This window comes from Muscardinus avellanarius, assembly GCF_963383645.1.
Source record: "Muscardinus avellanarius genome assembly, chromosome: 10".
NCBI lineage: Eukaryota > Metazoa > Chordata > Mammalia > Rodentia > Gliridae > Muscardinus > Muscardinus avellanarius.
The window spans coordinates 85,440,794-85,465,057 of record NC_137796.1 but is presented as its reverse complement, the minus strand read 5'-3'; the positions used below and the strand labels follow the sequence as shown (position 1 = coordinate 85,465,057).

Sequence of the window (24,264 nt, the reverse complement as noted above, 5' to 3'; positions counted from 1 at the left end):
AAGATTCTTTCCCTTCAAATCTGTAGGGTCAGAGACAGGAATAGAAGGACAGGGAGACAGGGTAAAGGACTATTTTCCCACATCCATCTGGAGCACCTAAGTAAGTTTTCATCTCAACTCCTTAAGTATTGTTTATAATAGCAATGACAAAGATTCCTAAGATAGTAAAAGATTAAAAATACTTAACCTATTGACTCAGATGAGTGTGGAAAAAAGAAAAGAGCAACGATTTTTTTTTTTTCCAGTACTGGGGATAGACTCAAGGAGCATTCTACTTCTGAGCTACACTCCCAGCCCTATTTTTTTTAGTCTTTTTTTATTTTTGAAACATGGTCTCACTAAGTTGTGAAGAGCCTCGCTAAGTAGTTGAGGCTGTCTGCAACCCATAATCCACTGTCTCAGCCTCTAAAATGCTGGAATTACAAGCATGTAACACCACGCCCAGCTAAAGAGTAAAGATTTCACTGCAAATGAAGACAAGATTAGTTCCTTTCTGTCACCTAATTATTCTATTCACTAGAATTCTCAATTCCCTTGTATTGAATGAGAATGTGAAAGCTAAATATGGTGTGGAGGTAGGAGACTTCTACAAGGAGAACTAGAAAACCTATCCCAGTATAGAGAAAGATTCTATAAATGAATGTTTGCTGACCAGAATTTAAATTATGTCATTCACTTAATCAAGGTGTCTTTTCCTTGCTGAGACGTATTCTCAAAATAAAAGTATTAACAATAGCCCAAAAACATAGACAAAAAAGAATTGGAAATAAAAAATTATACCCTCAATTTAAGGCTTTCCAAATTTAAGAATTTATGCCTTTGTGGAAGAGCATGTCAGAATTCAAATACTCGGTAAAGGTATAAATTAACCTTCCTGAGTAACAAAGATTAATTCTGTGGTCTTAATATTAAGCAAGCAGACATGTTAAAAAAAAAAAGCATACATTCTGATTTTCTTACTAAGAGGTAATCAGTGAGGGTAGTATTTTTAAAGTTTTAATAGAAAAAAAAGAGACACTATGATCATGTGGTAACATTGGCTGGCCAAGTGGCTCAGAGATAGAGTGCTTGCCTAACATGCACCAGGCTGTTTTATCACCAGCACCACAAAGACAAAGCAAAATGGTGTGGTAACTTTTTACCATTAGAAAAAACAATTGAGCTCATTTGCCCAAATATTTCTGCATAGTACACAGTTGACTTCAAAAGCATTGGCAATACTCCAGATTTTAAGTTACATTTAAATATATACTTAAAATTTATAAATACTTATTTACAACTCCCAAACTTCTTTTAAAAAAAAAGGGGGGAGGGATTTCTTCTTGGGATTCCAATTCATTGTACACATTAGTCTTCAATTTGCTATCTTTAACCTCCTTAATAGATCACTAAATTTAGGTCTAACTATAGGCTACCTTCTTTCTGCTCATTTAACTTCCCTTCACTTTATTTCATATTCCCTATAATTAGTCAAACTCCCTAACCAATCTAAATCCTGCCTTTTTCCAGAAGCATGATCAGTGATAGTCGACACAATTCACAGCATCATGCTCATCGCTTTGCTCTTACTGATCGTGTTCTCTCTGCCTTGAAGCTTCTTCTACCCTTTCTTTACTTGTTAGATACTTAGATATTCATCATGTTCTATACAACTTAAACCTCCTACAAGTAACTGACCCTGCCCCGCATTCTCCAAGCGCTCTACTTAAACTGCTCACAAGAATGGTAGGTCTTCTTGTATCAAATTCAACTCTGTATCCTTAACTTAAGAGCCAAGCTAAGAGCAAAACATAGATTTTTGTGTATGTGTGTGATACTAGAGATTAAACCCAAGGGGCATTCTGCCTCTGAGTTATACCTAGCCATTTTTAATTTTTTTTTTAAGCAGGGTCTCAGCTAGGTGAAAAATGAACTTTAGATGACATTAAGGCTAAGTTGATATATCTGCACTTCTAGAGCTAAACTCCCTAGAAATATAACTAATGTTAGATTCTCTGGATAATTCAAACTCTATAATTTAAATACAATGTCTCATAAATATTTGAAAGCATCACAAATGAAGGCAAGTATTTGAGTTTAGGGTATCAAAACTCTGGGAAAGAAGGGGTTGCACTTGTCATATCTATAACACATTACCTAAAACAATGACAGATAAATTCTTAATACTTTTCTTTATTTGCTCTAGGGATTGAAACTAAAGGAATTCTACTTCTGAGCTATACTCCCTACCCTATTTTCTATTTTGAAAAAAGTTCTCACTAGCATGCTGAGAGCCTTACTATGTTCCTGAAGCTGTTCTCAAACCTATAATCCTTCCATCTCAGCCCCCCAAATACTGGAATTATAGGCATGTGCCACCACATTCAAGTTTTTAATACTATTCAAAGACGAAAAAAAAAAAAGTAGAAATGTGTTTTTAAAAAAGCCCATATCTCGGGATGTAGCTCATTAGTAGAATACTTGTTTCGAATGAACAAGGCTCTGGGTTTTTTTGTTTTGTTTTTTTTTAGTGGTACTGGGGGTGGAACCCAGAGGCTTTCTACCTCCGGCTACACTCCCAGACTTTTTTTATATTTTATTTGGAAACAGGGTCTCACTAAGTTGGTGAAAGCCTCACTAAGTAGCTGAGGCTGGCTTCAAACCTGTGCGATACTCCTGTCTCAGCCTCCCAAGCGCGGGGTTTACAAGCGTGCGCCACCATGCCCGGCTCTGGGTGTGTGTGTGTGTGTGTGTGTGTGTGTTTATATATATGTATATATATACATATATATACATACACACACATATATATATGTATATATACATATACATACATACATATATATATATATATATATATATATATATATATATATATATATATTTTTTTTTTTTTTTTTTTGCGGTACCGGGAATGGAATCCAGGGGCATTCTACCTCTGATCAACACCCACAGCCCTATTTTTTTTATTTTTTATTTTGAAACAGGGTCTCACTGAGTTACAAAGGGCCACACTAAGTAGCTGAGGCTGTCTTTAAACCATGATCCTCATTTGTCAGCCTCCCAAATGCTAAGATTATAAGCAGGCACCACCATGCTAAAAAAAATTATTATAAATAATCTTAAAATAAACTCATACTCTCATTTAACAACAAAGTCTACTCTGAGATTTAAAAAGAGAGAGCAATGGTTAAACAAAGTGTCACAAATCAGTTTTGAGAGTTACACAAATTACAGCAAAGAAAAAAATGAGATATTTCAAGAACTATATAAAAAAAAAACTAAAAAAGAGGCAAAGAGCCTTGCCTTTTTTTTTTTTTTTTTTTTTGGTGGTACTGGGGTTCCTGGAAGCCCTTCTACCTCTGGGCTACACTCCCAGACCTATTTTTACATTTTTATTTGGAAACAGGGTCTCCTAAGCCAGCGCGCGGGGCTAGCTTCGAACCTGCGTGATCCTCCTGTCTCTGCCTCCCAAGCGCGGGGATTACAAGCGTGCGCCACCACGCCCGGCGAGCCTTGCCTTTTTAACAGAAAACTACAGGGTCAACATGTTAAATCTTTTGTCTATTACCAGAATATCAACATAAGTTGAGAAGCAAGGGAAGATTAAACAAAGTCATTTTACATTGTGTACCATTATACTACTCCCCTTTATTATATGTGATAGTTCTAACCACCGGATAGCAGTGGGTTAGTATCTTGAATAACTTCAAAGTATGTCAATTACTTGATGTGGTCCAGTTAAGAGTGAAAATTATTAGTTAAAAATTCCTAAAAGAAATTATTCAGGGTTTAGAATAATAAGGTCCAAGCTATTTGAGGCTAGTGTCCCAAGACACTTAGATTTGAACCTATAAGAAGCAGCAGGCAGGACATGTTACCTGAAGAAAGTAAGAAGTTCTGCCTGACAACTAAGTCATATCAAAAGTAGCTCCCAACTCCTGGTATATGGGAATCAGGCACTTAGAAAGAAGGAGTCTGCATCTTTCCTGTGATGACACACCATGCCAATGGCCACCATGAGGCATTTTCACTCTACGACCTCAGTTGACTCACTGAAATATGCTAGGGCATCTACTTTTCTTCTTGATGTCAGAGAGCAGCACATGGTTCATAAAACCTGAATACATTAAGCAGATCTTCCTTAACCTTCCAGCCAAATCCTAAGAGGTTTTAAACAGTCTTTAAAAGAATCAAATGCTTTGAAGAATGCCTATGAGGGAGAAAATAAGTAATTTTAACAAATGAAAGCAAACCACTATAATTCATGGGCAGCCAATGAAAGAGGTCATCCCAATATCATCATGATTATAGAGAATGAAAACCATATTTGTTTTATGTTCAGATAAAGAGTGAATTGATATACAGCTGATCAAATAAAACATTCTAGGCTTCTGAGAACACTACAAGAGGAAAGCAATGAGAATAAAATGCTCCTACCCTCCATGTATGAATAATGGAACCTATATTATTACTTTTCCGTGGTGTCACCACACCATTGCACACCCAATTAATGAGACTAAGTTTATTCCACATATACTATAGGGTGAAAAACATCAGAATGCAAAATTTATTACTGGCTATTATTGAGTGTTATTCTGTAAGTGTTAAATAGCTTATCTCACTTACTATTCATAAATCTATTAGGTTGGTAACAATGCAGAAGCAGACTTAAGAGTTATCAAATAACTTGTTCAAGGCCACACAACTAGTCTTATCTGAAATTCTACCTCTATGTTCTTAATTATTCAGTGTTTGTGATAAAACTTCAAGTTCATGTCTAAAAAGAAAATATAGCCTAAAATATTTAAATTGAAAACGTCTTCATTACACTGACATTGGAAACAAAAAAAGAAAAAAAAATCCTACACAGACTCCAACAAGTTTTAGTATGCTTGCCAAGAAAGAAAAAAAAGCAAATTGATTCCAACCAGTATATGATTTCATTTATATTTAGAATATGAGCTTAGCTGGGCATGAGTGTGTAATGAATATAGATATGTATGTCTCTGTGTGTATAACACCCACATTATTCAAAATCTCCCCAAAATGTGAAAAGTTTGTTCCAATCTTTCTCTATTTTGTCTACTTCAAGGATTCTTTGCAATATGCTTATGTAAATAGTGACTTTAGCTGCTGTTCTCATTTCTCAAATCTTCTACTTTAAAATGAATTGGAAAAGTGACAGACCTAAGCAGACATTTTTGGAACACAAAACCAAGGAGATCAAAACAAATACAACCGAATAAAAAACAAAGGTATCTTCTTAAAACTCTTTAAAGTTATATACTAAACTCTTTAACAGATATACTAACTAAAAATAGAGTGTGTGGGTGTTAGTATATGTACATGCCAAAAAACCTACACACGCACACACACACACACACACACACACACGACTATGCATTTGCTTCAGGGGGTATCTACTTTATTTGAACACACAGTAAATGGTATTTTACCTTAGTCCACTAAAAACTCTATAGGAGCATGCAGTCTTAACAAGAAAAAATCCTGAAGAGTGATGTTGAAGCTTGGGAAATAGTTCCAGGTTGTTAAGCCCAATAGGGGAATGCTTTTCAGTTTTCTTATACCAGAAATCACTTTATGGTTCAATTACATTAATAGCTCATTGGCGCTGTAGATGATTTTCCTCTGTCCACATTTCAAAGAGATGCAAAAAAGGATTAAGGATAGAGTAAAATAAAAATTACTAGCCCACTTACCTGATGCTGAGTCTTCTTTACAGAAATAAGTAAACACCTATATAATATCATCAACCTCAGAACACAGTTCAAAGAACATTTTGTAAAAAGACAGTAGTTGTAAACATATCATTTCAACACAAAAGCATGAAATGCACCAGTGGTAAATAAATACCTGAAATGAAGTATTACATGTTATATTGGTGGAATGAAATTTAAAATTGAGAGCACCTTTGATGAGGACTCAGTGACAGTATTGATGGATTTTGTACACAGATAAAATTCCAATCACATTATTGAAATCCCATTCTAATTAGCACATTTTTGTCATAGTTGAGAGCTGAAAATGTATCTGGCTATATATCTTCCTGATTTAATCTAACAGCATGATAGATTCTGATGTAAGCAACTTAAGTCTATGAGCAAAGAAAAAAAAATTAGTTATCCAACATTGTCAATGTGAAAAATCATCTTAGAATTCTAATTAAAGCCGGGCGTGGTGGTGCACACTTGTAATTCCCACGCTTGGGAGGATGAGACAGGAGGATTGCACAGGTTTGAAGCCAGACTCAGCTACTTAGTGAGATGCTGAGCAACTTAGTGAGACCCTGTTTTCAAATTTAAAAAATAAAAACTAGGTCTGGGAGTATAGCCTGGAGGTAGAAAATCCCCTGGGTTCCATCCCCATTACAAAAAAAAAAAAAAAATTCGAATTAAAAACTCTTTAATCCTAAGAATGTATTATTGAAGAATAAAAGAAAACATTACCAGAACTAGAGAGAAAAGTAAATAAAAAGAAAAATTAAAATCTATTTTAGAAATGACTTTATCATTTCTGGGTTATCATACTGATAAGTTTTTCAAAAACACTAGAATATAGTTGGGTGCAATGGTGCACACCTGTAATCCCAGCTAAATAGAAGTTGTGGTAGGAGGATAACAAGTTTGGGACAACAGTCTGAGAAACTTAGCAAGACCCTGTATAAATATATAAATATATACACATATATATGTCTATACATATATGTTTATATATGCAATGTTATATATATTTATAATGTTTATTTTAGAAATGATCAAGGCTAATGTGGTGGCTTTGACCTTATTTCTGCTTAAGAAAGCAAGGGGGGAGAATTTAGCTTTTGGATAGAGGACAGACATCGACAGCCTCCAGATTTTACTTCCAGCATCTCAACCCACATCCAGCCTGGTGTGAAGAGATGGCAGATGGGCCCACGTCTGTTCTTTAGACTGCTGAAACAAGATACTGGATGTATCCTTCTTGTTTCTGTAAGCATGAATATTCAGCCACAATAGGTAGAAACAAGGATAAGTAAGTTAACTGTATTAAGCAGGTCTCAAATAATCTTCAACCTCTTTCTCCTCATATTATAATATAAAAAAATAAATAAAAACCAACATCTAGAAAATGCCATTTCTTCTGAGCTTAGAAAAGAATCATAATTCAATGAAGTGAGAATTTTTCTCATGCATTTAATGTAAATGAATCAATAGCAATGTGTGAACAGCAGAATATCAGCGTGATTAGCATGTTAGAGGGGGAAAAAGTTGAAAGCAACTAAACTGAATCAGTAATTATTTTCCACTTCATTTTATTTTCATGGTTTCATTATTTTTTCAGAAAATACGAAACACATCACAGTATCAGTGCTCATCATTTAGAACACAAATCAAGTTCCTGTAAATGGCAGAATAAATGTCTACATTGGCATGTTACCCTGTTGTGTAAATAATGCTTATTGGTAATTTTTCCCACTTACATCTTGGAAAGAATTACTGAATCATAAATGATAATTTTGCTGTAAATAAATGTAATGAAGTGATATTTTTTCTGTGAGTAATATATTGTAATTCCATATATCCTCCCATCCCCTCTTCCCCCAAAGTACAGAGAATAAGGTCCAGAAATAAAGCAATATACCTATATTTAATAAATTAAGGATTCTAATGACTTCAGAAAGGCCACATAACTATACTATGAGTTAGAACATGCATTAAAATATCATTTCTTAAGAATACTAAAAAAGAAAAGGCAATTCATTGTGTATATGTAATTTCTTCAAGAAAGTTAATAAATATCTTAATGCATAATTTGAATTTCATTCTACTTATGACACTTCTCAACTAGCAAACAATTTGAGAGTAAAGGTAGCATGAGCAATCAGGTTTTTCTGTGTCCCCTTGCACTGCTAGATATGGTGCAAATGTACTAGTTGCTGGGAACCAGGCAGACATATCAGACTGATGATCCCTGAGGCCAAACAGGTAATATGTTTTAAAAATGAAATAATTTTCAATAAAAGTATGGAAATCATTCTGATCCTTAGGACTGATAGGATTTTTTTCACATCCTAATGAGAATTCATTGTAGAAGTGAATCAATGCCAAAACAAGGCATGTATGTGGAAGTTGAGATAGACTTACGAAGTAGCCTGTTCCCAAGCTGGAAGGAGCTGAACTCTGCAATAAAGCATAAAGACAAAGTGGAAAATCAGCAATGGTTTTTAACACGTTCCAATCCACACAGCTCATTACCAGCCCTTTGCAGGCTTTTCATCACTACATCACATCACCAGCATGTGTTGCCCCCTTGTCATCTGCTACTGATACAAACACCATGTTGCTTAATTTTCCCCTTTACATCTCTCAACAACTCAGAGATGCTAACGTGCTATTTACTGAATTCCAAGCTTCTGCGGTGGATGTAATTGCCAATTTATTTGACAGGCAGCTGGGTAATAAATTAATGATGGCATTTCGCCCTGCACTGAGACTAAACAGACACACATCAGCCTGCCTCCCTGACTTGCTGACATTCAATGCCCTGGTCTCAAGCTACTCGGTTTTGTGGCCGCAAAGGGGCAGGCATGAGGAAAGAGCCTAGACTGACTTGAAAATAAAAAGCCCAATGGGTTTGGATGACTTTTCCAGCATATGACCTACTTGCCAGTTTATTCCCTAAAGGCACCAGTTAGTACACACACAGTACCTTTCAAAAATGAGACATTTTGTAAATATAATTAGTAGACTAAAATGCAAAAAATGAGTGGGCAAATGGTAGCAGTGAAAAGCACCATTTTTTTAAAGGCTTTAGCCAGAAGAATTATTAATTTGGACTGTCACAGTTCTGACACAGAGGGAACAAAATAATAATTCTGACATGAAGGTAAGGTATAACTTATTTTGAGAAAGAAAGCAAAGAGAATATTGTTTGCGCTTTAAACTTGTCTGAGGTTCTTTTCTATGTATTCATATTTTTTCCCAAAACCTCTCCTTACAAATTCTTTAATTTTTAGCATTCTCTTAGTGATTAAAAGGGGGGCCCCAAAGGTTGTGGTGCACACTTTGTTATCCCAGTACGTGGAGGCTGAGACAGGAGTTCCTGATCACGGATTTGCAGTCAGCATCAGAAATTTAGGGAGGACCTCTGCAACTTAGTGAGACCCTATCTTAAAATTAAAAAAAAAAAGAGGGTATAGCTCAGAGGTAGAATGCCACTGGGTTCAGTCCCCAGCAACACACACACACGCACGCACGCACTCACGCACACCAAATAAGCTTGAAATTAAAATAAAGCCAGTGCCAGGTCAATATTCAGCTAAGCAGACTGGTACTGGCCAGGGCTTTCCCTGATGAGAATGAGTTGGGTGCTGTTCCTTCTCTAGAGTATCCTGAACTCAATGCAGATGCAACAGTTTTTTGTTCGTTTGTTTTTTGGTTCTCTTTTGGCTCTTCAACTTACATGTCCTGTCTCCTAGCCTGGAAACTATCATCAGACATAAACATCATTGCTTCCTCATAGCATATCACAGTGCCTGAACTGAGATACACTTAATAAGCATTTATTGCATTAAAGTATGAATATATAAGTGAATAGATTATATAGGGGGAAAAGGCTCAGGAGAATGTGAAGTTTCCAAAAGTAAAGCAGATGTGATTCTTTTGTTTCCCCCAAACTACTTGAGATAAAAATACAGTGCTATGACTGTGTTTCCATCAAACAAAGACAGTATATAGGCCTTAAATTTCTTCATCTCAGGCTTTCAGACAAGCTTAAAGGAATAAAGCACCACAGATGTGTGATCTGGCACACTGGACTCAGTTTTCAAAATCCTGTGGCAATCTTGATCCCATAAGCAATAAGAAGAAAGATCCACAGTAGTCATGGAGATAGCTTCTCATATCACTGATGAACCCCATGACTGTCACCTGTTTTCACCACTCACAGTCCTAGAAGGAGCAGGTGAAGGCAAAAGCCAAGTAAGCTCTCCACTAGCCTGGAGTCATGCCTCTAAGAGGGAATCTCACCTTAGGAAGCATAACTCAGACACTATGGGGTTTATTTCATTCAACCTACTTTCTGCAAATGTATTTTACCCCAGAAAAAATAATGCCCCTCCAAGCTCACCTTCCCACCCCCACATACACATCAACTTATTGTATACCAAAGAAAATTACATCCTTTAGGTCTAGAAAAGCTCTGTTATGCTCATTTTGCATATATATTGTACATTACTCAGGGCGCTGGGTGGAGAAGAGGGCTTTGTTGTGCATATTTGTTCTGGCTATTGTTTATGCAGGTCTGACTGAATGAGGGAACAGTGGGTATCATTTCAATTTCTGATGTCAACATCAAATTACTTATTTAATTTCATGCCTGGCGAAGCATTGTATAGCTACACGCAGAATCATTTCACTTCATTTGTTATGCTGTGCTTTCGTGGCGATTGGCTTGCCTTCCAACTGACAGCTTTAATTACGACATGAATTTGATTGCACTGCTGAGGAATTAACATAATGCAACAGAGCATTTAAGCACCATGCCTGATAACCCCTCCCACACACACACACGCCAGACACATGAAGGGACCCGACACCAGAGTCTCATGTATGTTAAAGGTCTACTAGAATTTGCTTCAGGGTTTCCTAGAATGCATGCAGAATGTTAAAATCAGAGGCTATCCATATCTGCCCACCCACTGTACTCTATTTTTTTTTTTTAAGGGAAGAGACTTTAATGGTATTGGCTGTGACGGCTGAACCTGGCAGAAAATTTTCAAAACAAAAACAAAACCCTCTTCTATGCTACTTTGCCAAATATCTTCAACACTGATCTTTCCTCCCCGATTCTTCCTCCACTACATTTTTCTTGGTTAGTTGCAGGCTCCTTCAATTATAGCTGGAGAATATGAACAGAAGAAACACCTATGAAATAAAAATAAAACATATCTTTGTCCAGTTCTCCACCCAAAATTCTGCCTACGGTTTTGTATTCAAGTGAAGCACTACACCCTAGGGTCACAAATAGGACCCCTACCATCAAAGTATGGGTAACAGAAGTTAGTAGCAACAGACAGAAGTCAGGGTTTGACTGAAGGTCATAAGTATCATATAACCCTAAGACTCTGCCTATCTAAAAGACTGAAAAAGAGTGTCTTGGTAATAAATGCTCAATTTAAGTCTCTATCTAAAATATAAAGGCAAGGCAGACATGGTGGTGCATGCTTATAATCCTAGTATTTGAAAGGCTGAGACAGGAGGATCATGGTTCGCTGACAGCTTCAGCTACTTAGTGAGGCCCTTTGCAACTCAGTGAGACCTTGCTTCAAAAAGAAAAAAAAAAAAGACTAAAAAATAGGGCTGTGGATATAGCTTGGAAATACAATGCCCCTGGGTTCCATCCTCAGTACCACACACACACTAGATATATATACATACATACATACATACATACATATATATATATACAAACATACACACACACACATATATATATATACATGTATATACATATATATATAAACAAGTACTTGAAATTTTTAATAATATTCCTATCTAGAAATTATGCAAGTATCTCCAAACCACAGAAGATTAATCTGCAAAAAAAATGTGTGGAAAGACTTCTTTTGTAGTTTAGACTATGATGTTATTCATTTATAGACATGTTTTCAGGGATTAGTAGTGTTTTCTCCTGTTATAAGGGAAGAAACAAAAACAGGTAGTAAAGGCCTAGAAAAGTATTCAGGTGGTAGAACCCTGAACAAATAGCTTGACAGAACTATTCTTCAGTGATCAAGCTCATTTTAGCTTTTTGTACTCCCCTGGTCAATTCCTAAAGAGGAAAGAGCTTCTACTTTACCTGATGACTTCAAGCAAACTGTATCCAAAATAGGTAACTGAAGTGAACATAGAATCAAGTTTGAATCACAGAGGGACTTGAAAAATTAAGAGATATTTTTAAAAGAAACAGATGTTTTCATGGTTTCAGAGGCATTTTAAAGAATACCATATACTCATAGTTAGGCAAATTATTTCATTGAATAATGAAAAAGGCTTCACTCTTATTTCTTCAAGTGGTAAAGCTGCAATTCATTCATATTTTCAGAGCAGTAGGTAGAACTAAGGGCTATTAAGAGGCTGAGAAAATAAAGTAGGAGAAATATTTAGCAATGTTTAGTGGCCTCTGAAGGCAGGGATATGAGGAAATACCAGTCAGCTGGCTGAATGATGTGTGATATCTGGGCTCATTATACGTGAACTTCTATTTAACTTGGTTATTTCATTCTGCTGGGATGTTTGTTTATTTACAGATCTGACCACCTCTCTAGCAATCCCTGTAAATTATTCTCCTGGATCTCATTATCTTGTAAAGAAGAGCTTTCTTAGACACACTCTGTCTCGGTCTCCATGCTACCATGGAAGATGCACAGGACAGTAATGGGAGACACAGATGCAACACATTTTCCAGGACAGAGAATGCTGCTGCTGACATTCACATCTGCAAGTGGGTATTCATTAAGTGCTCATCCTCTTTCTACCCCCACCCCCTGGTTTTCTTTGCAGTTCTGTTTTTATCCTATCACTGAAGCTACTCATTAATCTCCTAATGTTAACATTTCTGTTTAAGAGCTTACCTACAACTGGGGATTTCAAAATTGATTATCCATCAAAAATAGATGAGCTCCATTCATTATAGATCCACACAGAGAGACCATGGCTGCTAGTACAACTTCCTGAGTACTGGACAGTAGTACTCAGGTAAGAATATGTATTCTAAAATAGGGCTATTTTAAACTGAATATTTTAAAATTACTAAAAATCACCAGTGTGTCTTGATATCCCTGACTGCCAACTTCCATTTTATACTTAGAGTAAAAAAAAAAAATTCTGTGTATCACATGAACAAGGACGTGTCTTACAGGGTCATCACAAAACAAGCTCATTTATAGATTTTCCTTTAGTGTTCGAAAAGAACAAAAGAATCTGAATCCAAATAAACCCACCTTAGAGATAATATTACTAAAGTGGACAATGAAAAACAAAATATATTTACAGGCCCACTTAAAATTGTCACCAGCTTTAATGTATGCTTAAAAACCTTGAGACCCTTTCCCATCTGTAGTTCTTCATTAAAAAAAAAAACACTAAAAACTTTAAAAGTTTTAACTATAATCATTTAAAAAATTTTCCAGTGGATTAAAATGTTACAGTGAGTTGTAGGTTGCCGCCCTCCACCCCCCATCCCCAAGTCCTCCACTGAGGCTGAGGATGATTGATGGAAGAGCTACATTCTAATATGTGCATAAATGTGAATGTAGCATGGTCAACATGAACACTGATTGGTGGGAGGGGAGCAAAGGGAAAGTGGAGGGGGGAGGCACCAAGAACTGTTGGAAGGTATGCTTTTTCCAATATGATGCACATAAAAATAAAAAATAAACTAAAATAAAAATAAAAAAGAAAGTTAAGTATCAACTGTAAATATCTAAAAATATCACTGAGGTGGGCAGAAGACTAATAGAATTTTTTTTTTTTTGAGCTGAAAAGAAAGTAGTAGGTATTATTGACAGGGACCACCAAATCTACTCTCCTCCCTCAACCAACTAAAATACAGGACAAAATATATAAAACAAGAGTTTTACTTATCAGGCAATAGCTAGTATAGGATAATAATATTCAAGAAAAGGGAAGCAAGAGGATCCTTAAAATTTTACCAGCTTACTACATGGGGAAATATCACAGTATATGTGAGGTAGAAGGTATCCCATGTGGATCCCAGTGGTATCCAGAATTGAGAGTTAGGGAAGGTTAATACATCTGGAATTTACAAAGACAAGATGGAGGGGGAAAAGTCTCACAGAGCTCTAGAGTCTCACAAGAAAGCTGTGGAAGGTTCCGGTAGTCTTCGCCTGAGTATTAATCAGCACCTCCGTGGGAGAAAACTGCCTGAGAAAAGGGAAACGACCACAGGAAAGAACAGGTAGATCATCTCCAACTCACATAGAGAAGGAATCCTTAGTAAACCCACCAGCATGAGTGGAAAAAAACTTAGTATCAGGCAATAAGCAGGGTACTCAGTACTGAGGAAAAAATATCTTTACATGAAAGAGTTGTTCTGATCCCACCCAATAAATTAAAGTAAACCTCAAAAAAATCCAACTATTACTAAGATAGATAAACAAAGAATAAAGAATTATAGAAATCAGAAATATCCAATACCCACCAAGAAAAAATGTATAAGGCCTGGCATTCAATAAAAAACATTTCAGCCATAAAAAGAAGAAAAACATGTCCCATCACAAATAGAAAAAAAAAAGCCCCAATAGAAACAAACACAATTAGTATAAGCTGGGTATGGTGGCTTAGGCTTGTAATTCGTACGCTTGGGAGGCTGAGACAGGAGGATCACACAGGTTTGAAGCCAGCCTCAGTTATTTAGTGAGGCTCTCAGCAACTCGGTGAGACCCTGTTTCCAAATAAAGTATAAAATAGGTCTGGGAGTGTAGCCCAGAAGTAGAAAGCCCCAAGGTTACAGCCTCAGTACCACAAAAACAAAACAAACACATTTAGTATACAAGGAAATTAAAAGTTATAATTTCCTTCTATTCAAGAAAGTAAAAACAAAAAACAAAACAAAACAAAACAAAAAAAAACCCAACATAAGTGACACAGGAGATAAATTAAAAAAGAAAACCCAGTACTAGTCTTTGACTTAATCACCTTGCTTTCTGATCATTATTAAAGTAATTAATTACTAATTCATTTTGAAGCAAAGATGGTGACATCTTTATTCACAAAGTATCAGGTGGGTAGATGATGTTGCCCTGGAATCAAAAGAAATGATTTTCTTAGACCAATCTGTCAAAGGCTTCAACCACAAAAGATGGTAGATGGCCATGGAGCCCAGGGGAAGAACTTGCAATCTCAGACTCGCAAGACACATGAGAAAAGTAGCTAGTGCTCTTGGAAAATCTCCCTAAGTGCCAACCTGATTTTTGGTTTTATTTCCTTTTTGTTATTTCTCATTCGTTTTTAATAATGCTATTGCAAAAAGCAAATTTAAAAAGTTAATAAACATAAACTCCAATTGTTTCATTGACTGGCTTGACATAAACTGACAGAATTGTTACAGTTCTAAAATTTTATGTTTTTAATTGTGTAAAATATATATGACATATTTTCTATTTTACTCATTTTCAACTGTGTGACTCGGTAACATTAATTATATTCACAGTTTTGTGCAACTTTCATGACTATTTCCAAAATGCTATTATCTTTCCCAAAAGACACTCTGTAACCATTAGTAATCATCTTTCATCCCTGGTCACCCCATTCTACATTCCGTCTCTATAACCTGCCTATTCTAGATGTTTCATACAAGTGAAATTACACAATATTTGTCTTTCTATGTTTGAAATCTTTCTTCCACCATGATTTTTTGTATGGTTTATGTAATGGTGCCACAGCAAAACTGTAATGGTGCCCCTGGTGGGCGCTGAAGGCGCTGAAAGTAACAGTGTGAGATATACCCGCAGGTTCTTATTCTTAACTATTTTAGAAAAAAAAAAAAATAGCTAGAACTCTTCTGCTGTAAGATTAAGTGATTTTATTAATACAAAGGCAGAAAGAGACAGAAATTACAAAGCACTCCATTAGAGGTGCAGTGGAGTAACTTGAAAATAAGTCACTGAAGTTTTTGGATACCAAATAGTTTTTATAAGGATTCGTTATCTCCTTTTACCCACCCTGCTTAGCCCATAGCCTTTTTACCTCCCCTTGACCTAATGCAGGCACAGGCCCACCAATTATCTCCATGGTCTAGCCTTTCTTGTTAGATTCATGACCAAGAGGTGTTACTTGGTTAACAAGGTCAGGGGTTACATGGTATGTGCCCACTTTGGAGAAGGCCTGTACCATCTTCCCACATCCTTAGGGAGTTCTCAGCCTTTTTCTATCTCTATCTGCTAGAAGTTATTATGTTGAAAACTTACCTTTAAATTATGGAGACTTTGGGATATATAACTCTTTTGTGTACCTGGTAATTAATATAGGTTCTCTTAACTTTAAACTATGGTGAGAATTTAGTGTTGTTGTTTGTTTGTTTTTGCAGTACTGGGGATGGAACCCAGGGTCATTCTACCTCTGAGCTACATCTCCAGCCCTATTTTTTTTGTTGTTGTTCTTTATTTTTGAAACAGGATATTACTAAGTTGCCAAGGGCCTCACTAAATAGCTGAGGCTGTCGTCAAACCATGATCCTCCCGTCTAAGCCTCCCCAATGCTAGGATTACAAATGTGCACCACCACACCCAGATGAGAATTTAGTGTTTGTTTTTACATTCCATGTTTAGCTAACTTTTAGCTGACCTAGGTCAATATAGGCAGCAGCTCTTGGCTGACAGCTTAGAGGCAGAGAAAATAATTTTATTGTTTGGGAAAGTATGAAAGCTTATTCTTAATAGCCATTAATACAGCTCTTATTAACAATCAATACAGGCTCAATCCCCATCAGTTTATTCATGTTGTGCTATGTATCAGAACGGAAATCCATCTTAAGGCCTAGTATATTTCATTCTATATCTGTAATAACTTTAATGTGTTCATCTGTGATGGACTGTTGAGTTGTTTCTATAGGCTTCCAAATATAACGCTGCAATAAACATTGGCTTTCTGAGTTCCTATTTTCTACTCTTTTATTATATATACCTAAAGTGGAATTGCTGGGCCATGTAGTAATATTACATTAAACTGAGGAAATAAGTTGTTTTATACAGTGGCTGTACCATTTTACATTCTTACCAGGAATGTCCAAGTGTTCCAACTTCTCCACATATTGACCATATTTGTCAGTTTACTTGCATTTTTAAAAATTTTATAGGCAAATTAGTAGCTTCAAAGTGCTATCTCCTGTTAGTTTTGAATCACATTTCTCTAATGACTATTAATTTTGAACATTTCTAGTATATTTATGGGCCCTTCAAATCTTTTCTTTGCATAAACATCCATTGAAGATTCTGTCTATTTTAAAATAGATTATCATTTTATTAAATACTTACCCGTTACATGACCAGTGAGATTTTTTTTTTTTTTACATTATATGCTGTACCTTCCCTTTCTTTGTGTGTGGTACTGGGGACTGAACCCAGAAATGTTTTACAGATACACTCCTATCCCTATTTTCTTTTTAAACAGGGTTTTAAAAAGTAACCATATGCTGGCCTCCAAGCTGCAATCCTCCGACTTTAGCCTCATAATTTCTAGAATTACAAGTGTGAATGAACCACTATGCCTGGCTCTTTTCACTTTCTTGGTAACATCCTCTGACTTACAAAAGTTTTTAATCTTGATTAAGTCTAATTCATCTCTTTCTCCTTTGTTGTTTATGCCTTTGGTGTCATATCTAAAAATTTTGTCAAATCCAAGGTTATGATAATTTATATGGATGTTTTCTTCTAAGAGTTTTATGATTTCAGCACATATGTTTGGGACATAAACCCATTTTGAATTTATTTTAATTTATGGTGTGATATGGGAATCCAAATTAATTCTTTCCCTATGAAAACATAATTATCCCAGCAGTGTATTAAATTATTATTTTTTATTTGCAAAACTGGAGGTTGAACCCAAAGGCATGATACCTCCAAACTATACCCCAGCCCTATTTTTTCTTCTTAATTTTGAAACAAGGTCTCACTAAGTTGCGAAGGACCTCACTAAGTAGCTGAGGCTGACCACAAACCTATAATCCGCTCTTCTCAGCCTCTCAAATAATAAAGTGTATGCCACTACACCCAGCTTTAGCAGTGTTTTTTGTATTTTTGTTTGTTTTTGCAGTGCTGGGGATGGAATCTAGGAACATTCTACCTCCGAGCTACACCATCAGCCCTATTTTTTGGTCTTTTAATTTGTGAAATGAGGTCTCACAAAGTTGCAAAGGGCCTTGCTAAGTAGCTGAGGCTGTCCACTAGTTGTGATCCTCTGGTCTCACCCTCCCAAATGCAGGGATTACAAGTGTGCGCCACCACACCCAGCTAGCAGTATTTTAAGAGAAAATTCTTTCCCAACTGAATAGTCTTGATACACTTGTCTAAAATCGTTTGTCTTTATGAATATAATTTCTAGACTTTCAGTTCTATTCCATTGGTCTATAAAGACTACTCACACACACACACACATATACAAAAATAAATACAACACACACATATACACCTGCCACACTGCTTTAATTATTATGACTTTGTTCTACGTTTTGAAACTGGGAAGAACATGTCTTCCAAATTGTTTTTAAAAAATTGTACTGGCCTGAGCCAGGCGTGGTGGCGCACGCCTGTAATACCAGCATGAGGGAGGCTGAGACCGGAGGATTGCTGTTCGCGGACAGCTTCAGCTACTTAGTGAGGCCCTCCCCAATTTAGTGAGCCCTTGTTTCAAAATAAAGAATAAAAAATAGGGCAGGGGGTGTGGCTTGGAGGTTGAATGTCCCTGGGTTCCATCGCCAGACCCCCCCCCAAAAAAATTGTACTGGCCCCACAATTCAAGTTCTGTTTTTCATCCTCCTCTTCCTCCTCCTCATCATCATAATGATAAATGCAAAAAAAAATAAAAATAAAAAAACTGTACTGGCTATTCAAAATCTCAAACCATTCCAAATGCATCTGAGGATCTGCTTTTGCATTTTTTGCAAAAAAAAGGATATTGAATTTTGATAGAAATTACATTGACTCTGTAAATAGCTTAGGTTAGTGCTGACATCTTCGTAACATTCACTCTCACTATTCATAAATATGGAATGTCTTTTGCAAATTTCTTTTGACCGAATGGAAAGTAAGTTCAGATCAACCACTCAAACAATTTCAATGATTGTGCTCTTGTCCACTGAATTGACATGGCTTTCATTTCTCCATTTTATGAAGCAAATATGACCAAGTTACCCTGGAATAATTTCCTGTGTTAATGGGATTCCAGAATAAAGGCATAACAAAATATCGGAAAAAAGCTACCTTATCATTATTGTTAACCATTCAGATAAGTTATGCTGTTATGATTATATGCTTTTATCACAAAATTAATGAAACACATGAATGCACTCATATTCTTCCACAAAGAAACACTCATGTTCATAGCAAAAGACTGAATTAGCAGTCATTTATCTCAATATTATACCACATTAGAAGAAAAGAAAATAATTGCCTATAACCAACATATTAAAGAATGCTATGAAAATATGGTTTGCTTAATCTAATTAATTCTTTTACAAATACAATGTTCCATATATTGAATCTCACTCTAAACCTCACAAACTTCCCTGAGATGTGTAGGAAAGTGGTTGTATCTATGAGTTGTCTGTTTTGGCTGATAGAAAAATGTCATATTATCATAAGAAATGTTTCATTGTATTACAGTGGTCTGCCCTTTTTTATGCTAGTGGACAACTTAGTAAAAAAAGAAGTTTTGAGTAGATATACATGTTTAAACCGTATATATATATTAAATATTCTTGAAAAATTAATATCAATGTTTACTATAACTCAATGAACAATTTTATAAATTATAATAAAGACTACTGCTTACGAGTATATATAAAAAAGACTAGAGATGAAGGATTTTTCTCATTGTACATCCGTAATTCTGATGCTTTTTCTTCACATTTAAAGATTATAAGCCTTTCTCTTTCTTTCATGATACTATCTCAGTCTACTAATACTGTTTTGTTAGTATAAATAATAAAACTTTCTCTCTCCTTGATCCATTTTACAACAGACTTTCCAAGTGCTATTCTCAGGAGCAAACATGGATAAAAATGGTAATATGAAGTGTGAGAAAAGAAGAAAAATGAATCCTTGGGGCAGGTGGTTCTCAGGAGAAGCCAAGAACTCTCCCTCTAGATAAATGGGAGGCTGACAAATGCTCAGCGCCAAGTCTAGCCAGCTAACAGTGAGAGTTAAGGTTTGTTCTCCCGAGGTCCCCACAGAAATCCATCAGCAAACTCCCCTTCTTCTCTCACTCAGTAAGGAGCTGGCTAATTATCCCTTCTAAAAGGAATAAAAGAACACTAAGGAGTCGTTATTAGTTGCTTAAGTGATGAAATTACAAAAAGCTCATAGCTAAATAATGTCATCTAGTGTTGGTACTACTTTCAGTTCTAACACTAGCAATAAAAGTATTATCACTTATCTTTGTAATCTGTTGTTTAAAATAATGAATAACCCCACCTACATTATAATTTTTAATAAGACATTTGAGAACAAACTACATTGTTGAATGACACCATTTAAGTGTAAGGCTCAAAGATGTATGCACCAAGAAGTGTGAACTGTAATACTTGGGCATATACCATGATCTAAAAGGAGATAAGAGTTGTGTAAATAAAACCTGAACAAGAGTATGTGTGGTCTAGTGGATTTTATTGTTGTTTGCTTTGTTTTGGTGCTGGAGATTGAACTCAGGGGCACTCTTCCAGTAAGCTATATCCTCAGCTCATTCTTGTTTTTTATTTTGAGAGAGGGCTCTCACTACATGGCCAACTCTGGTCTCCAACTTGTGCTCCTTCTGCCTCAGCCTCCTAGGCACTGGGATTACCAACACATACATGGCACCTGGCTTGTCTGGTTTTTATTCGACTTACATCGCTGAGCCTTTCCCGAGAGCTGCTCCGGTGGAAGCCCTTGGATTCTCCACTGGCACTTTCACTGTCACTGTCCCTGCAGCTGTTCTGCCCTGGTTTGAGCTAAAGAAAAAAGAAAACAGCAAAAAGGAAAAAGTCAGTGGTATTCTCATGCAAATTTTCCTTTGCTCATGATCTCTGAGCCTTGTCAAAAGTCAACAATTTAAGGTCTTTATCTTTAAAATGCTCTTCATTTTCGAGTACTGTGAGCTGCCACTGGATGGGAACATGAGCTAGTAGGACAAGCAAAACATTTGCAACAAAATGTCAATGTACAGGAAAGCATGAACAAACCTTACATTAACAAATGCCTAACGCCAAGGTCCACATACAGGGAAGTAGTCTTTAGATTTCTTCTATTTTATTGTGATTTTTTTCAATAATAAAAGACCAAAAATATTAAACTAAAGCCAGTTATATCAAGTATGATATATCAATTATATCAAGTATGATTTCCCTCTTTATTCCTTCTCAAAAGAAAAAAAACAACAAAGGGCAAAAATCAAGGCCCCCCTCTCCACCCTAGTAGAAAACTGGGAGATGCTGTGACATTATCCTTCAACAACTGAGAAGACATTTAATGGTCTTGTTTTTGATACAACATTCTGAAGGTCTATTGCGGGATATTTAAAAGTACCAATTAATTTTTACAATTTATGTAAGTTAAATCAGCACTCATTCATCAAATACATATTTAGTGCCCCCTTTGAAATGGTGCCAGTGCTCCAGATATGGTACAAAGCAAAAAAGAAAAAAGAGAAAAGAAAATTCTCTAATCTTATGAACTTTATGTTACAGAGGTTTCTACACCTTTAACCAGCTCTGGTGTTCATTTTCAGGATGTTCTATATATTTACACAGCTCTGATTTCCCTTTGAAAATGAGCAAACATATATAACTGGAAAATGCCCATTTATATGAGACTATAAGTTACTCATATAAGGTTCATTAGTGTATGATGTCATCACAAACCATATTTTCAGAGACATCAAGCAATGTAATGCATAAATTTACAATGCATAGCAAGACAAAATAACAACAAAAGGAAATATGTGCTAAATTAAAACCAAAAAATAGCAAAAGACATTCAGAGGATAAGTGGTTGCTGAAGCCCTGGGTTTTAAAAGAGGATCGAGTTGAGAGGGGTGCTGCACACTTGTAATCCTAGTACATGGGAGGCTGAGATAGGAGAATAGCGTGTTCAAAGACAGAAACCTAGTCAGACTTTTTTTTTTTTTTTTTTTTTGGTGGTACTGGGGTTGGGGTTCCTGGAAGCCCTTCTACCTCTGGGCTACACTCCCAGACCTATTTTCTGTATTTTTGAAACAGGGTCTCTTAAACCAGCGTGGCTGGCCTCGATCCTCCTGCCTCTGCCTCCCAAGTGCAGGAATTACAAGCGTGCGCCACCACGCCCGGCTTAGTCAGACTTTTTTGAAAAAGATTTTTAAAAAATCAGAGTGGGGATATAGCTTAAGGAACAAAATGCCCCTGGGTTTTATATCCAGAACCAAAAATAATAAATAAATAAAATAAGAGTGGAATGAGCTCACATGTGAGAAAAGAGGAAAATAGTCTTAATGAGATAAAGGCAGGAAACGCACTATGGAAGGAAACGATCAGAAGTCTCGTCTAAAAGGAGGCTACTCTTCTGAGGAGAAAATAGAAAGAGAAAGGGGTGAATGAGTGAAAACATGGAAAGTCTCAAAATTTTTTTTTTTAGATGAGATAGAAATTTAAAGAGCAGAACAGACAACAGGTAGTGAGCTGACGCATACAGGGCTTTAGGTGGCTCTGGAGGAAAGGAAGAAAAAAATCCAAGATGAATAAAGAATGCATGACAGAACATTTCTTATACCTGTAACATGCCTCATAAAATAAGTACTGTTCACACCCCACTTATGGTCATACTATCCATAGAAACAATTCCCCCCAATTCCCCAAAGTGCAGCTTTTTTTTTTTTTGCTTTCACCTTCTCTATAAATCAATTTTATCAGTTTGTTCTAAAATTATTTTCTCTAGAAAGTCTTCTACAAAGGATCCCAGAAAAATGAGCTAATTTTACTGTGTATTTTTCTGCACCCTTAATTATTTTTCTCCCAAGTTAATGTTAAATTTATTAATCCTAAATTAATTCAGGAACATGTATGAGCCTTTCCTTATTAACTATGGAATAAAAAATATGATAGTGTCTTTTCAAATTTTCACCTTTAGACTTCATATAGGGGGGTAACTAAAACGAGTATCATCTTCTCTCCATTTGAAGCTCTACATCCATTTCTACCCCCTACCTTGTGACATAGAGTCCCTATGACTATAACCAGAGGGTTTGTCTTCACGTGCTGTTGAAGTCAAGTTGTTGGGTTTTTGTTTTTTGTTTTATGTTTTTGTTTGTTTTGTGGTACTAGAGACTGAACCCAGGGGAATTCTACCTCTGAATTCTACCCATTTTTCCCCCTTTATTTTGAAAATGGGTCTCACCAAGTTGCAGAGGGCCTCACTAAGTAGCTGAGGCTGGCCATGAACCTGTGATCCTCCCATCCTAGTCTCCCAAGTACTGGGATTACAAGCCTGTGCCAACATGCTTGGCTTGTCAAGTTGTTTTTTAAAGTTCAGATCTTACCTCCTCCACTGTGGTCTCTGAAGAACTCTTTCTATATACTTTTATAAAATTTTTATGTTTTCAAAGTTCAGTCAGCACGTCATTCTTCACTAAATGCCTTCGATAATTATGTTACATTTTCTACTTATTTATTTTTAACTTTTTATTGGTGCATTATAGACAGACATTTTAATGGAGTACAAGATGGTGGAGGCATACATGCGCACATCACCCAATTAGTCCGTACCCAATTTCTGTCCCATTACTTCCCTTCCCTCCTTCTCTTGTCTGGCCTAGTGACTGACTTTGATATGGGCATCATTTCATTGAAGAATTTCCCTCTTCCCCCTCAGGTCACCTTATTTGCTCATCATCTCCATCTAGCTTTCGCATATTATGGAGAACATCTGATTTCTTTTCTCTCTCTTTTTTTTTTTTTTTTTTTTTTTTGGTGATACTGGGGATGGAACCCAGGGGCCTTCTACTTCTGGACTATACTTCCAGACCTATTTTATATTTTATTTGGAAGCAGGGTCTTTTAAGCCAGCTGAGGCTGGCTCTGAACCTGCGCAATCCTCCTGTCTCAGCCTCCCATGCTTGGGGATTACAAGTGTGCGCCACCATGCCCGGCCTGATTTCTTATTTTTTGTGACTAATCTCACTTTTTTTCAATTTTAAAAGAGTCCATTATTACTACATAGTTATAATGGTAATGAAATGTGTATGAGGAGTGGAATTTCTAATTCATAAGCTATACCAGAAACTCTTATTTCACTGCTTGACTCTCTGAGTTCAGTATAGCATGTTGAGATACCTCAAAGTATTTAAGAAAGAAAATAATGTGTCTTAAGTTTATGTTTCTATTGATCTTTTATTGTTATTTTTGCAATTCTGAGAACTGAATTCAACAGTCTCTCACATACTAGACAAGTTCTCTAACAATGTGCTATAGAAAGCACCCTCTCTCAGTGAATTCATTTGAATCTCTCCCCGCATCCTACTCTTGAATGACATGGGG

At 36.1% G+C, this 24,264-nt stretch overlaps 1 protein-coding gene across 4 annotated transcripts in view; it reads right to left on the bottom strand.

The window, feature by feature from the left end:
- Positions 1–24,264, bottom strand: part of AUTS2 (activator of transcription and developmental regulator AUTS2) — a gene marked incomplete at both ends in the record, with an annotated part of 1,191,273 nt that overhangs the window by 653,060 nt on the left and 513,949 nt on the right. For all 4 annotated transcript variants that reach the window (XM_080703046.1, XM_080703047.1, XM_080703049.1 and 1 more), the window contains 2 exons: positions 8,127–8,162; positions 20,608–20,709. In XM_080703046.1, the coding sequence (XP_080559172.1) occupies positions 8,127–8,162; positions 20,608–20,709 (138 nt within the window). The remainder of the gene's footprint in view (positions 1–8,126; positions 8,163–20,607; positions 20,710–24,264) is intronic.